The sequence below is a fragment of the Homalodisca vitripennis genome, chromosome 8 (genome assembly GCF_021130785.1).
Source record: "Homalodisca vitripennis isolate AUS2020 chromosome 8, UT_GWSS_2.1, whole genome shotgun sequence".
NCBI lineage: Eukaryota > Metazoa > Arthropoda > Insecta > Hemiptera > Cicadellidae > Homalodisca > Homalodisca vitripennis.
The window spans coordinates 116,396,387-116,412,404 of NC_060214.1; the positions used below are offsets into that span (position 1 = coordinate 116,396,387).

Below are 16,018 nucleotides of genomic sequence, written 5' to 3' on the forward strand. Positions count from 1 at the left end.
TGTTTGTGTGTTTGTCCTTTATAGACTCAGAAACTATTGGACCGATCACTATGAAAATTTGTATTTTTCTATGTAGAAGGTTTATACGCAATGCCCATTGATGTAACTAACCACCAGGCTGTACTGCAAGATATAAAAGTTATCAAAGCGCCTGCACATTATAAACTGCAATTACAACACAGTAGTTACGTATATTAAAATATCCAAACACTATTTGAAGGCAAAGAAATATACGGGCAAAGCTTTAAGAGACGCGTGCGAAGCCGCGGGAAACAGCTAGTTAAATATAATTTTTAAATGCATATTTTATATTTTTAAATATTTTTTTGACAAAATTTATATAATTTAAAAAGACGTCACAAAATTTATGTCCTAAAATTAATGGTCCTAAAACTAATGGTCCTAAAATCTGGAGGCTTGTTCGTCGAAAGATATAAAAAAATAGTCGGCGAAGTTATAAACAAATCAGTCGTTTTTATTTGGATCAGATTTCCTAATCAGGGCTGGACCACGTGTTCCTAATCTAAACTCGTGTAATTTCATATAAACACGGAATGATCATATAAAGTTTTTACTTTCTCGGTATTCAAGGAAGTATTTTTAAAGAGCTATAAAATCTTATAAATAAAAAAGGATCTTAAAATGCATTGTTAAGCACTAATTTTGAGAACGGCTGGACCATTTTCGCTAATTGATTTAAAAACATATTTGTTGAAGTCCGAGGAAGCTTTATATGAAGATAAAGAATGAAGAAGTTTCCAGGAACAATTAATTTAGAATTTGGAAAAATAATAATAATATTTATGTTTCATAATACCACTTTCACTGACACTAAACAGTTGTTGACACTTTTAAATGTTCTTGTATGCCTCAGCTGAAGTCCATCAAAGAGCTGTAATATATGTTTACATTTTTTATTCTACAATAATTATATTAAGTACACAGTGCTTGATCAGTAGTGTACTGCAGATAGCAGAGACAAAGTTACCCTATAACTTTTTTGAATAAAGCTGCGATCAAATAAGGTACTCGAAACTGGTTGACTTCATTGACATACCGATTTGTACTGTGTTTAATTTTTACAGTGGCTTAAAGAAACACAGAGGAACGGACACTACCTTAAGGAGCCATTTACTCCCAGACTACTGTCCCAAAAATAATGCCAAACATATTATGTAACATTATTTTTACATATATGAACTTAGTAAGGACTTTTTCCCTTAGAGAGTAGATATCTTTGTATTGTAGTAGGCGCCTCAGTGCTAAGTACGTGTGTATAATTTCTTTGTAGAGACCTAGGCAATCTCAACTATGGCACTAGAAATATCTTAGACCAAAATAAGATTGCAAAAGCTGGAAATTAAACCCTTTTTGAAGGATGTAGGTTTCTGAGACGTACATTTGCAAATAATTTTGACCAGAAGTTCATTGAAAGGCCTGGAAAAAACTGTTTTACCGAAGTGGGTTAATATTCTTGATTATTACAAAGGAAACTCAGCTTTAGGGTTGAAATATAATTTATTCCAACCAGAAATGGTCCTATGCACGCAAAATCTGATATAAGGGTCAGTCCATTAACTTCTGATTATGTTAAATACATAACATAATACATAACATAAATACTTAAATAATACGTAACTGATGTATTCTTCTTATTTACATTTGAAAAATATCATAAGATACCATCATATTAACTTTGTATCATAAGTAGTTTACCTAACTAGACTTTAATTTTTAAACTTGCATGCGAAACCATGGGTAACGGCTAGTTTAACATTAAAATGTTTCTAAACCCCAAAAAACGATTAACCACCTTACCTTTCACCCATAGTTAATGTTACAACACTAACTGAAATATGAATTGGTCACCTAAACCCCCAAATTGGTCATCAGTAATTACCCAAAATGGAAGATTTTTACTAATTTTTATTAGATTAAAAACATCTATTAAAAATACACTAAACCGTATTAAAGGATCACTTTAGTAAGAACTGTTGGGGTTTCTTCATTTTTGTTTTAAAAAATTTTTGTGTGTACTTTTAATTTGAAATATCTGCATATTTATTTATTCACAACTGCACTTCACATTAGCAATATTAAACACAGTTTAAAGCATTATTTTCATTTCAGAGTTTTTTTTGTTTCAGACGCAAATACTAGAGGCAGATATGTCGAGTGATAATGAAGATCATCTTATCAACCCTGCAGGATCGGTCCATAGACAGCAAAATCCCTTGTCTGTCAACCAGTCTGGAGAAGTAGAAGAATCGCTTCCAAATCGCTCCAGTTTCTCCCAGGTTAGTGATTTTTATACAAACGAATCCAGCTAATATGGAACTAAATGAATTGAACATAAAATCGACTAAAAAATAAAACACAAAAGAAGCTCATAAAGAGCAAGTATACATCAATGAACACTTGCATATTTTAAATACAGAGGTGCGTGATTGGATAGGATTTTTTCTCTCTCTCTCTTAGGACAAGAAGCTTATAAATTGCACTTAGTCCTGTAAGAACCTTAGCGCTGCTTCCGGAGTGACAGGATATTCAGGATGGGTAAGGTTAGGAGGGTAGGGACCGCCTCCTGTCGAGATCCATGAGGAAGAATTAGGGCACTAATCTCAAAGTCATGTTCCCCGGAAGAAGGGGAGGCCAGCTCTGAACTAACCCCTCAGCAAGCAGGGGGTGGCATACTCTTGTTGAGGCTAGCAAGAACCTCTGATACTTAGGGAACAAACCCCACCAACTTTAACAGTCATCTCTCTCAGTAGACTAGACCTATTGAATTACCTTTGCACCGCAGAATCTCGACATTTGCGGTTAGTGATGTGCCGCTCCTGGACATCCATAAACTTGCCCAGATTTAAGTGACACATCGGTTTTTGCTGTGCCCAGTGGTAGGCTCAACTGGAAGGTATCAACCAGCCAGAAGTGATCCATGCTGGGTTTTGGATATGAGTACATGATTAAGAAATGGAGTCTGTGGAGAGTCAAAATAAGAAGAAGTGTCACTTACGGTTCAAGTAATGTATTGATAATTGGTAAACATTGGTATTAAGACAAATATTGATTGATGATAACATCTTCATCCTCATATGGCGCAGCACTGTTTTGGTCTACGAGACTGTATTTGGTTAATCTTGAACACAGTGTTTATAGTTTTTGGTGCCACATCATTCGAACCGGGTAAACTGCACACAATATAAAAATGTGGGATTGAAACTAGGATCTCCTCATATTAAACGAGTCTCCCACTAAACGAGTAAATAAGTAAAAGGGGGTTCGTAAAAATGATAAGTTATGAGCAAACGTGAACATTGACGAAACACCTTGATACAGAGATCGGACAAACTATCTATTACAAAGCTCAGCCCGATAGAGAAGTACATGCGACACATAGATGTCGACACAGATGGGTTGGAACTCGACGCTCGATACACAGCGTAATCTCCAACCAATCTGAGACGAGAAAATTAAACAGGTAATTTCTGTAATCAGCTGTCTGTGCGTAGCCAGCTAGGGTAGCTCATTGGATTTATAATGTAAATAATATACATTAAAATCAAAGCAATCCAAATTAATCTTAGAGTGCGAGGAATTATGTTATAAAAATGTTACAGCCAGAAATAATGGAGTTGTAACAATTTTGGTATGACCTTTGGCTCATCGACCTAGGTACTAAATAATACTTGACAAAACGAGTCATTTTTCCAACAATAAGTTGTGTAAATTACGAGAGAGAGGTTGCCCAAGTTTTATATTCCATATTATTTTAACTTACTTCCAGATGAAATTGAAAAATTGAGAAACTTCAGGGTTTTTGAAGAGGCAGTGCAGAGATGGCTTACCACAACACACAATGAGCTGACTACTTAGCTTACATCTACACTAACTAAACACACACAAACACACACACACACCCAAGACACACTATGTACATACACATGCACAGGCAAATAAAGTGAATGATTGGGTTAAGCTTAGTTATTTCAGCGGTCAACCAGATTTTGTTAAAAACTAGGCTGAAAATAATGTTACATATTTATTATTGTTGTTTAATGGTTCATTGTTATTTTATTAATATTGTTGTTAAATGTTCAGAGATTTATTACTTACATTTAACTATTTATAGAATGCTCTTTATTGATGGGTCATATTTTATTCATTGTTATCCAGTTATATAATTTACCATCTATTTATACGCTGGATAATGTATGTATTATCCCCATAATGTTAATATAGAATGCCAATATTTAAAAAAAATTTGATTTCTAGAAGCACCACAGCCACACAAAGAGCAACATAAAACTTTTGTAAAAGTGTAAAATAAACTAAGCAAATCAAACAATTTATAAAACTGTAATGTAATTTTGTATCTTGCTTATTCTAAGTTTCATTATGGACCTCACCGATAGGTCATGTTGACTTGGTGGGGCCATGTTTCTATAAATTTACGTGTTAAAAATAAAAAAAATTGAACTCGTTTATTTTAAAACACAATATACAAACAAATTTGCTGGAAACTGCTCAAAAGTTGAATTGAAATACTTTAATTTTTTTTTATTTTGTTAACCGAGGGTTAATCATAGAACTACTCCTTATACTCATCATCATCATCATAAGACGTTTCCGTTATCACGGGTCGTCGTACACAGCCTCCTCCACTTTTGTCTGTCATTCCAGGTCTCCTCTTCCTCCACCTGTATTTTCTGTAGTCCCCTTCTCTCTATGTCTTTCCACACTTGGTCCTCCCATCTTCCTCTCGGTCTTCCCCTTGGTCTTCTTCCTCTCTCCTCCTTCTCCATACTACCACTGGCAAATATAATAACTTAGGATCCGACTAATTTAATGAACCATAACGGAAACAAAACCCAGATTTTACCTAAGGAGTGGGCTCAATATTCGTGAGAATTCACTTATATTTTTCGAAAATTACAAACAATATTTTCCATAAAATGTAGTAACATGAGAATAAGCAAAACAAATATTACAAGTAGTGTGAGACAGTGAACGAAATGAAACCCATCCAGTGTGGGATGTCTTTCCCATAAGATACTAGATAGGGGCTACAGTGACACAAGGTCTACTAATTCCTAAGATAAAAAACATTGGTATTATACTAAAACTAAAATGTTAGCTTAAATCACCTCTCTTTTAGGAATAAGTATTTAAAATCGTAAATGTTAAAACATTTCAACGATAAATGTTTCAAAGTCGTTAAAAAAAACATATGTTTTTTTTTTTTTGTTTCAGAGACCAACGCTGAACGAAGAAGACACTCATGCAGAAATCCTCCAAAATGCGTGGGGAATAATCGAAATCACCCCCAGCCGTGCAATAGAGAAGGTGGTATCTGACTCATCCTGTACATTCTCAGGAGATCCGTTTCCTTCAATCGCTCACGGTCAAGCAATCAGGGACCACAAACATGTCAACTTTGATGAAGAACCAGAGTGTGAGGTGATGTCTGAACAAACCCGATCAGATACCAATGTTGAGTCAGTGTCGGAAAAGTCAGGCCAAGTTGCGAACCATAATAAACCTAACCTCAAAACCCAAAATCTAGCCAAAGGTTTGACTGAATTGTTGAAAAGTCAAAAACGTAAAAAACTAGCGAAGAAAGTGTACCTTCAGCAGAAACGAATTACGCAGTCGAGTCTCCAGAAAAGTTCACTGGATAGAAAATCCAGGATTTTAAAACAAAGGGTTTCTCTCCAACAGGCAAAAACTGGTGGGTGCAGCAGAAAGAGCAGAGGTTCAAGAAAGCATGATATGTTCCAAAAAACCATATTGGCTGCACTAAATTCAAAACTGCGAACTCTTGTTCAACAAGAAATTGGAATAAAAAGAAAGCGAAAAAAAACGCCACGGAAGGTACCACCTCCAGAACACAGTAGTGTGTCAATTCCTGCAACATGTTCTAAAGATCCGGAATCATTACAAGGGATAGAAACTGGGATGGAAACAGATGCAACCGATAATGGAACAGCTAGTGTTTGTACTTATCAAGAAACAGACCAAGTAAGCGTGTCTGGAGAGGGTGAATGTAATATGGAGATGGCCTTGGAATCTCCAAAAAGCGTAAGTTTACCCGAAAATAGTTGGTACAATTTAATGTTTTCTGATAGTAAAGTCTATATCAATAATTTTTAATTTAGTACAAATCAGTTCTTTCTAATCTTGGGATGGAAATTTTACTGAGCAAAATTCGTAGGTTTATGCGTATAACCATAAATTAAGTAATAAGACACTGGACAATCTGTGTTCCTAAATAGTTTTGATTCATATTATACTAAATGTTTTATTTTTATTTACAACAACTAACAATTCAAAATCTGAACAGTTCTGGGAAAAAAATTATTGACATCAAATTCATGCTTCTTCATGCAACATTTCAAGTCCATTAGTCAGTTTTTTTTTCGAGATATCGTGCTGACAGACAGAAATGTAATTAGTTCAGACCTTCGCTAACGCTCAGCAAATAAACGTCCTATATATGATTAAGGACCCAAAAGGGTCTTCTTGAAATCATGTCATTGTTCATGTTTATCTATCCGTCTAAACAATAACACTCGAAAGAAAGGTCCTAGACACTTGAAACTTAGTACAGATGGTCCTTTTGCTTTGAGGAAGTACCCTATTTATTTTGAGTTATAAGGTCAAAGACCACCTCTATCTACCAATCTCGTTACGTTATGTCGGGTCCTTATACTACGCTGTATGGTTTATTACAAAATTTGTATCGTCACCCATACTTTTCTTAAAGTTTAATATAATTTTATGATAAAATTAGTGTTTTCTATATGTATATATAATACACGTATAATTCATAGACAATGAGGATTCCAAGCATATCAAAACGCCATGTCATAAAATTCTAATTCATGTATGAAAAACGTTAGTATACCTAAACATGTTCTAACACAAGCACAAGTTTTCTGAGGAGCAAGCACGTTTTATGCATTAGCTCACTGAAATTAAAATATTAAGTTACTGTGTATGAATTTAATTTGGTAGTTAATAATAAATATACTCGAATCCTAATCGTTATATCAGTGTACAACACCCGTTCACCTACAAAAGTACGGTTTAGGTCTTTAATTCCAACCGCAAAAGAAACTCTTAAGTTGACGTATTTTACAAATTTGGTAGTATTAAATCACAGTGATACAGCGATACACAATTTTTAACTTATCTTTTTAATTTTTTTCAGACACCACTGTTGTCCGCTACCACTAGTGTTACTAGTGAAAATGATGATGACCATGCAGACGTCTTCTCGGACTTACCTGGTAGGGAAACAGTTATGTCATCACCTAGATCTATAACATACTCACCTCAGAATAATCATTTAGAACCAATAACTGCCCAAACTTTAGCAAATAAAGCTTCGACTACAATTCATACACCAATCACTACATCAATTATTCATAAAAATATAGAAAACATATCTAGTGACACTCAAGAAAATTCTAAAACTAATGAACACGACAACGTAATGTTACAAGACGAAGCATTTGAAATTCCACACCCAGAAGCGTCTCAGAGTTGTACAAATATATTACCGAATTCGCCAGAATTTCATGAGCTGACAACTACAGACAAGGGCTTGGAACATAATCAGGACAATTTAACTGAGCTGGATACCTATATTAGAAATTTTCCGGATCGTGACGAGTGTTTTACCGAGTTTTTGGAAAACTTCTTCACAGTGTTCGACGGTTCTGTCGAACTTTTATGCAAAAAGATGGCAGATTTACTGTACTTGGTGATAACGGAGTCACGAAACTGCAGTTCTCGTGTAACGACAGCGGAGTTACTTAGTGAGGAGTTCAGAGAAGCAGAACGTTCCTCTGCTTTAAAGAATTACGATGAAAAATTTAATAAGTGCAAGTTAGATTTTGAAGATATGTTTAATGAAATTTTCGAAAAGATTTCGTGTCTGATTGTGCACGAAAACTGTAAAATTATTTTCCTCCTTGCTTGGTTCAACAAGGTGTTTCTTCACTTGACTTCGATATCCCCCAGACTTTATAGATTCCCTTCATGAAGTAAAAGGCAAACGTAATATCACTCCTCGCGGGCATATCTTCTGACTGTGAAGCATTAACCAGAGTGTTTAAATGTGATGAGACCTTTGAACTTAACTGTTGGCAAGTATTAGACCTAATGCTCGACTGCATTTCTCTCCACGAAAAACAGGGAACGGATTAAAACGGACCCACTATTGGTTTTCGTGTCACATAGCACCATCAGAGGAACAAGGAACTGAACCGTTTACAGATTGCGAAAAGCCAGATCAAGGTCTGAAGAGCTCTTAAAAAATTTCTGTGACAGTCAGATGTGACAACAATTTAAAGATTCATATGCGTGCCTGTCTGTTATTTTTGTAGTTATACTATTATTTTTATAGTTATACAATATTTGTGACAACTCTTTAATGTTTCCGTAAACATATCTGTCTGTGTTTTTTACACATGTGCAATATTGGTAAGATCATTGTCATTGAGCCAACACATAACACTTCAAAAACGTATCTGTTTGTTGGTTTATTCATGTTTATAGGATAATAATTGTTGTTGTCATAAAATTTTAACACTTCCTAAATGTATCTGCCTGTTTATTTATTTATGTTTATAAGGTAATTGTTGTTGTGATGACATTTTAAACACTTCCTAAGTGTGTATCTGTCTGTTATGTAACCATACCATTTTTGTTAGTTATATTTAGAAAAACAAGCACAATCTCATCTGGGACCTTGAGGAGAAATACATACATTGCACATTTTTATTATTATTTATATTATATTATATTAATTATATATATATATATATATATATAATTATTATTAATTATATATTATATTAATATTATGTATATTGTGTATATATATATATACACTATATGTTCTATATATACTATATATATATATAGTATATATAGTATAAGTGTTATATACTATATATATATATATATAGTATAATTATATCTATGTAGAATATATATATATATATATATATATATATATATATATATATAGTGTATAATACATGTTCAATGTTTTAATTTATTATTATGAGTTTTTAAGTTATTCCAAAAGTGGTATTCAATAATATGATTAAATTACTACACAGTACTGTTTTTATTCATTAAACAAGATAGATTAGACAAAATTATAACATGATATAGTTATTTATGTTTTATTCGATTGAAGATTCAGACAGTATTTTGAAATTAATTATTTAACATTGAAAAATTATATGGGATGTGTTGAAGGTTGAGTATTTTAAACCTTATACCACGTGTCTCACAGAATTAGTTGTGAGTTCCACACACTGCATTAGGAATTGGTTCTAATGCTTCGCCAATGAATAAATTAACCATTCACTATTCACTATTTACCTAAGATGATTGCCAGTGTTTTCCAAATCATCGGTATCTCAGCGAACATCAAATATGCCATAATGCACGTATTTTAAGTAAAATTTAAATTTTGTACGTTCAAAAACAAATAACATTGGCATAGGTGAAAATAAGACATTAAATATTACAAACTATTTTACTTCCGATATTGAGTTTTTAATTTATAATTTCACATGTCCTTCATTTTCTATATATATATATATATATATATATATATAATAATTTAATATATATATATATAAATTCAATATATATTCTTTTACTTAAAAATACATTATTGTATTAAGAATAAAAGTAATTGTAATCTATTTGTGTTCAAACTTGATTCTTAATTAATGTTTGGTAGTTGATTGTTTATTTGGTAGTTTATTGTATAAAATTATTGTATTGTGTAAAATTTTTTTGTTGTACATATATTCTTTTACTCTATAAAAACATTTTACTATTATAAATTCATTTAACTGTGATTTAAACTTTATTGTTGTTTGATGTGATTTGGTACTTTATTGTACATTAATATTGTTCCTATGTGTAAAATTTATTTGTTGTATATATATGTATATATTTTATACAGATATTTTATAGATATATTATGTATTATGTATATTATTATATAGATATTTTATATAGATTTTAATATATATATATATATATATATATATATATATATATATATATATATATATATATATATATACATATATCTTACTCTATAAAAACGTTTTACTATTATAAATTCATTTAACTCTAATTTAAATTTGATTGCTGTTTGATGTGATTTGGTAGTTTATTGTATAAATATTGTTATTTTGTATAAAATTGGTTTGTTGTACATATATTCTTTTACTCTATATACAACTTTTTACTATTATAAATTCATTTAACTGTGATTTAAACTTGATTGTTGTTTGATGTGATTTGGTAGTTTATTGTATAAATATTGTTATTTTGTATAAAATTGGTTTGTTGTACATATATTCTTTTACTCTATACAAACGTTTTACTATTGTAAATTCATTTAACTGTGATTTAAACTTGATTGTTATTTTATGTGATTTGTTAGTTTATTGTATAAATATTGTTCCTGGTCTGGGAGGTAAGAAAAACATTTCAAGTGGTGATTGTTAAAATGTTTTTTTTTTATTATTTTTGACAATAAAAGTTTTTTACATTTTAGGCGCTATAACTTCATTAAATGGCAAACAAATGCGTAAAATCAATGAACAAAAATTGTAGAGCTTTTAATTTTGAGAAAATTAATGTAAATAAAGTCAATAGTAAAATAATTCTAAATTCAATGCAATCAAATTTAATATAACTTGTATCCAAAAGAATTACAATACTGTGTTATCATAGTAAACGTTTAAAAAATTAAGCTGGTACAAATGTAATGTACCATTATAATATTGTTCGAAATAAAACATAACTAATTTCATTACCTTATAAATAAGGATCGAAAATTCCGTCATTACAGTCTGTACACTTCTTAACACGCTTCCAAATTTTGTATCGCTCTTGCAAGAACATCTTTCTTTTCCTTTATGAGAGCAGCAGCATCAAAAGTTCGAATTAATTTCATATATTAACTTTCACTTTTCATCCAACCCTATCCCAGTCCATTGGGGTAAGATCTGGAGACCTTGGCGGCCAGCACCAATCAGTTTGCCTGCAATGTGTTCATTTAAAAATTCTCTAACTCGATGAGCAGTAGGCTATGTGGAGAAGGGCCCGTCATGTTGAAGTTGTGTATTTTCCAGAGAAGTTATTAAGTAAAAGTTCATTAAGTAAAAATGCCATGTATGTTTCTACTACTAGTTGGTTATATAATATGAAAGGTTCAATTAATTGATCAGCTTTTCTTTTTCAATACAAAATATTTAATTCTGTTTTTCAGTATTTTGTGGAAATAAATGTTATTTGATTTGAAATGTTACTTATTTACCGATGAACCTAAATAGCTGTGTATTTGATATGAAATGTTACTTATTTACCGATGAACCTAAATAGCTGTGGTATCTCCGTCCACAGGCTGTTGCACATCAACGATCAGAGTTCGTTGCACAATTTGAACGACTGAAATCAAACTAGAGACCAGGAACCGGAAGATCTTTACTATAATTAATAATTACTAAAGAAACAACAACAATAGTCTGTCCAAAAATGACAGCCCGCAATTTCAAGTCTCCTAGATAAAAAGAACAACAGCATGTGCTATAATTTGTTTTTTCAACACTAAGTTTCATGAATTGGAATCTACCCTCTTCTTCAGGAGTCAAAACTCTTATATAGTACCAGGTCAGAACTGATGCTTCAGTCAATTTTATTGGAAGGACACAATTCTCACCTTTTGGTTATCCTATTCATTGAATGTTGTGATACTCTGCCCACAGCGAGGTAAGTCTCTGGAGTTTTGAGTAATTTGGGGGGAGGACCTTAATCAGCACATACATTGGTTAAGCAGATGGAAATTCCTGCATACTTTTAAACTATATCAAGCTATTAGCATGCTCATGATTGAACAGGACAGGCCCTAGAAAACAGATCTATCACTCTTGAAAGTTCAAAGGAAAAAGTCGAAAAGTCATCTGTAAAGGATTAGTTCCAAAATGCAGAAATGCACAGAACAAAACACTTTGAAACTCATAATGAGTGTGCTAGTTATAGAACACTAGATGTTTACAGATTTTAGATGTTTACAGTTCATAAATAACGAAAATACAATGCAAACATAAAATTTAATCTCTTCCATGATTTCTGGAGTCTGAAGTATTCAAATTTTTTTAAACAACTAACAGTATTGCTTTTTTTATTAATCAGACAAACATTACATCTTCCCCTTACAGGTTAACGATGAAGACTTTGTAATGGCTAAGGTATTCAATGTCTCTACGAAACCTAGAAAGGGCTAGTGGAATGCGACTCGCAGTTGGTAGAGGTGTTACAACTTCAGGTGCGTCTCTTTGGAGAGATCCTAGGTTGGTGGACAGTTTCTACCCATTTGATTCATTATTAGAGATCATTTTTTAAGATTAAAGGGTTTCTTGTCACCCTTTTATATTCTCTATCGGCGGTTACTTTACTGCCAATTAAAGAGTTTACCTTACAGTGAATGTGGTGAAATGCTTGTATGAACCTGTTGTTTCAAACTGTGAAATACATCTCAATAATAAATAAATGTGTTTATTTTTCTTATTCAAATACATGTAAAGACAGTATACAACATTATACAGCTTGAGAAAAAGATACCAACCCAAAAAGAAACAAATCTTGCATTTGGGTGGGAGTCATCATCAGCTTCTTAATTAAAAGAGAGAAAAAAACTATAACTTCTCTCTCTCCCTCCCTCTCACCCCCTCCCTCCCTCCCTCTCCCTCTACCTCTCACCCCCTCCCTCTCTCCCCCTCTCCCTCTCCCTCCCCCTCTCCCTCCCCCACCCCTCCTACCCTAACTACAGGGTGGAATGTTATGCATCTCAAAATATCTACGCCCACGTTTCTAGATTGTAGGCTAGTTAAAATTTTTAAATGACACATATGTAAATATATACGGCAAATAATGACATTTAATAATAACTTATTACAATACAGTGTGAAAAGGAGCAGGATAATCATTTGTTAACTCCACTCATTCCTCGTTACTATCTGATTGAGGTACCATCATCCTCTTCGACGCCGCTTGTTATCGTCCCCATCTCTCTTCGGCGCCCATGTCTCCTCCTACTCGCCCTCCTTTTCCTTCCCCTTCCTCTTCTCCTTCCTCTTGGGGCCCTGCGCCCATCCTCCTGTACGGCCTTTTGGGTTTCCTCGGACGTACAACTCCTGTTGTTCTTCTGTGCCCCCTTCCTCCCCCTCAATCCGTGGCGCTTCCCTCGGGATTTACCCCTTTTACCGGGAGATCTCTTTCTCTTCCTGCGGACGCTCACTGCTGGGGGTACTGCTACTGGACCCGCCGGCAAACCAGAGGACTTCAGGAAGAAGCGGTCATTCTTGATCTCTATGAAACCCTCGGTTAACGCCATTTCCACACCCTCGTTACTATCCAATTCATTCACCCTATACCTTTGATTCATGAATAGATCGATGGCGGATCTGCTGACTCCTTCGCGGCTTTTGAGGTGGTTCACTGCGATCACCACACGCTTCATCAACCCTGGCGTCCGCCTGACCATCTCAACTAGAATTTAGATGACAATTTTTTTAACGAAACTAACTGTTTTCTAAATTTTTCCTTGACTGTTGCCGAGTAACATAAATATTTATTATCAAAGGTATTCTTGGAAATCTTGCTATATCCAAGTGACTTGCTAATCTAAGAATTTTCTGTTGTTTCTGACTCTGAGATAACTCGAATATTTCTAATTCGAAATTTTTGATAGTTTAGACTTTCCTCCCGCCCCACTGACTCCCAAAATAGTAAAAAACGATTAGTGAAATCTTTAATGATAAAAAATTTATATTGGTACTTTCAGCATCGAATTAGCCAAGTTCCACTGTAAAAACATTTAATTAATACAGAAACCAATAAAATCACTTCATTTAATAACGTCATATACCATGATCACCATGCCCGGTCTATTAGGTAGAAAGTACAAGTTAGAACCGTTTTTTAAATATACAACACTTAGACAAAACGAAAAAAATGGCATAAGGGCTTCCAAAAACCGCGTTCAAATATATATATATATATATATATATATATATGTGTGCGTGCGTGTGTGTGCGTGTGTGTGCGTGCGTGCGTGCGTGCGTGCGTGCGTGCGTGCGTGCGTGTGTGTGTGTGTGTGTGTGTGTGTGTGTGTGTGTGTGTGTGTGTGTGTGTGTGTGTGTGTGTGTGTGTGTGTGTGTGTGTGTGTGTGTGTGTGTGTGTGTTCACAAAATGGTGTCATCAACTTCTGTGGATGACAGTACTCATAGTAAAAGAATATTAGTATAAAAATAGGTCAAGAAATGTCTTATTTAACCGCTAGCCACCATTTTCAATTTTTTATAAAAAAATTACTATCTCGAAACTAGTTAAACTAAAGAAACTAATTTTGGCACATACGTTTGAATAGATAAGAGAAAAATATATTGTGTATTTTTCTTTAATATTAACAAAATGGCGGGTGTTGAACATGTAAACAAACTGTAAATACTACATGTATTAACTAGTTGAACAATTTTATTACAATTCTAACGGTACTTGTTTCTGCAAAGTCCGTCAATGCACAAGCGAGTGCAACCACTTTAAAGGTACACTTGCACAAGCCGGGAGCAGCAAACATTTATTATTTTGATAGGCATGAGCTATATTACATAGGCTATACAAATTTTACTAAATTGCTAACTATTCCAATCCCTCAACGCATAAGCGAGCACGACCAAGTGGTCGGGAGAAAGTAAAAGATACGCTTAAACAAAATTAACATACAGAGTGTCCCGTAACTCTCAGGATAAAGGTATACCACTTGATTACACAGGTCAAGGCATACTTATTTCACCATGAGTTTCCGTCTCTTAAAAAGTGATTAAAGTTAAATAACAAATAAAACCAGTATAAAATAAAATATAAATAAAAAGTACTATAAAGTTAATACTAATTGTATTAAATATTTGAGAAATGTTATACTACAATTCTAACGTTACTTGTTTCAACTAAATCCGTCTTTTGATCGGCATCAGCTGTATAACATAGGTTATAAAAAAAATTTACAAAATACCAACTATTTTGCAATTGTTGTAACAATTCCAACGGTACTTTTTCCAACGAAATCAGTCAACGCATAAGTGAGCACAACCCCTTAAACGATGCGCTTAAACGAGCCGGGAGCGCCGAACCTATCACAGTTGAGAAGTATCAGTTGTTTGGTGCTACCAAATATAGCCTACAGGGTGTCCCGTAACTCTCTAGACAAAGGTATACTACGTAATTGCTCAGGTCAAGAGAAACATTATAAAAAAATAATAAATTAAAAACCAATAAATTAAATTAAACCAAATGTTTGCTCAAATGTTTATAATAACAAGGCCAGTAACTGAACACAATATAATGATGTTATCTTTAGTATTTTCAAAATGGATAACATCCATTAAAACTTTTCAACTTTGAGTATCTTAAAAACTAGCATCTTTTTCTAAAGAATTGCAACAATAATTTTCTAGTTTTTATAGAATTTTATCACAAATCAAATGACACTAAAATTATTTATATCGAACAATAAAATATTGATCTAGAGAATATTTACTGTGAGAGGACGTTTTTGTCCCAACTTCGCCTCTACAAAAGCATTTTTCATTTCATTTTTATAAAACATTGTCCACATTGAGGTTCTCAGCGAATAGCTAACAATGCAAAAACTGCATAAATGGCAGCTGGTTCGCATTGATAGCTAGCTATTTTATGAGCTAGAAAAATGCATTTTAAGATATTCAAAGTTTAAAAGTTTTATTGGCCGCTATTTAAAAAATACTAAATATAATTTAATTGTATTTTTTCAGTAACTGTCCTTGTTATTATAGACATTTGAGCTCAACTTGGTATAATTTAATTTATCAATTTTCTAAGATTTTAATGTTTTTATAAAAAACACATACAGACAACAAACAGTTGAGAAACT

General features: G+C 33.1%; 2 protein-coding genes across 2 annotated transcripts; one reads left to right on the forward strand and one right to left on the reverse strand.

Annotated features, from left to right (window-relative positions):
• The first annotated feature begins 2,151 nt into the window (after positions 1 to 2,151).
• LOC124367168 lies at positions 2,152 to 8,777 on the forward strand. Its single transcript, XM_046823817.1, has 3 exons — positions 2,152 to 2,297; positions 5,254 to 6,081; positions 7,214 to 8,777. Exons 1-3 carry the CDS (start codon positions 2,169 to 2,171, stop codon positions 8,048 to 8,050), a joined length of 1,794 nt encoding a protein of 597 aa, XP_046679773.1. The 5' UTR covers positions 2,152 to 2,168; the 3' UTR covers positions 8,051 to 8,777.
• A 4,283-nt stretch (positions 8,778 to 13,060) lies between these two features.
• Positions 13,061 to 13,591, reverse strand: LOC124368340. Its single transcript, XM_046825616.1, has one exon. The coding sequence runs from the start codon at positions 13,589 to 13,591 to the stop codon at positions 13,061 to 13,063; it is 531 nt and encodes a 176-aa protein (XP_046681572.1).
• Positions 13,592 to 16,018: the final 2,427 nt, after the last annotated feature.

Excerpts from the sequence above, each read along its gene's own strand:
- LOC124367168 (XM_046823817.1), top strand. The coding sequence starts at position 2,169 with ATGTCGAGTGATAATGAAGATCATCTTATCAACCCTGCAGGATCGGTC. Across the intron at positions 2,298-5,253 it reads ATCGCTCCAGTTTCTCCCAG|AGACCAACGCTGAACGAAGA; the intron begins GTTAGTGATTTT and ends TTTTTGTTTCAG. Across the intron at positions 6,082-7,213 it reads CCTTGGAATCTCCAAAAAGC|ACACCACTGTTGTCCGCTAC; the intron begins GTAAGTTTACCC and ends AATTTTTTTCAG.
- LOC124368340 (XM_046825616.1), bottom strand. The coding sequence starts at position 13,591 with ATGGTCAGGCGGACGCCAGGGTTGATGAAGCGTGTGGTGATCGCAGTG.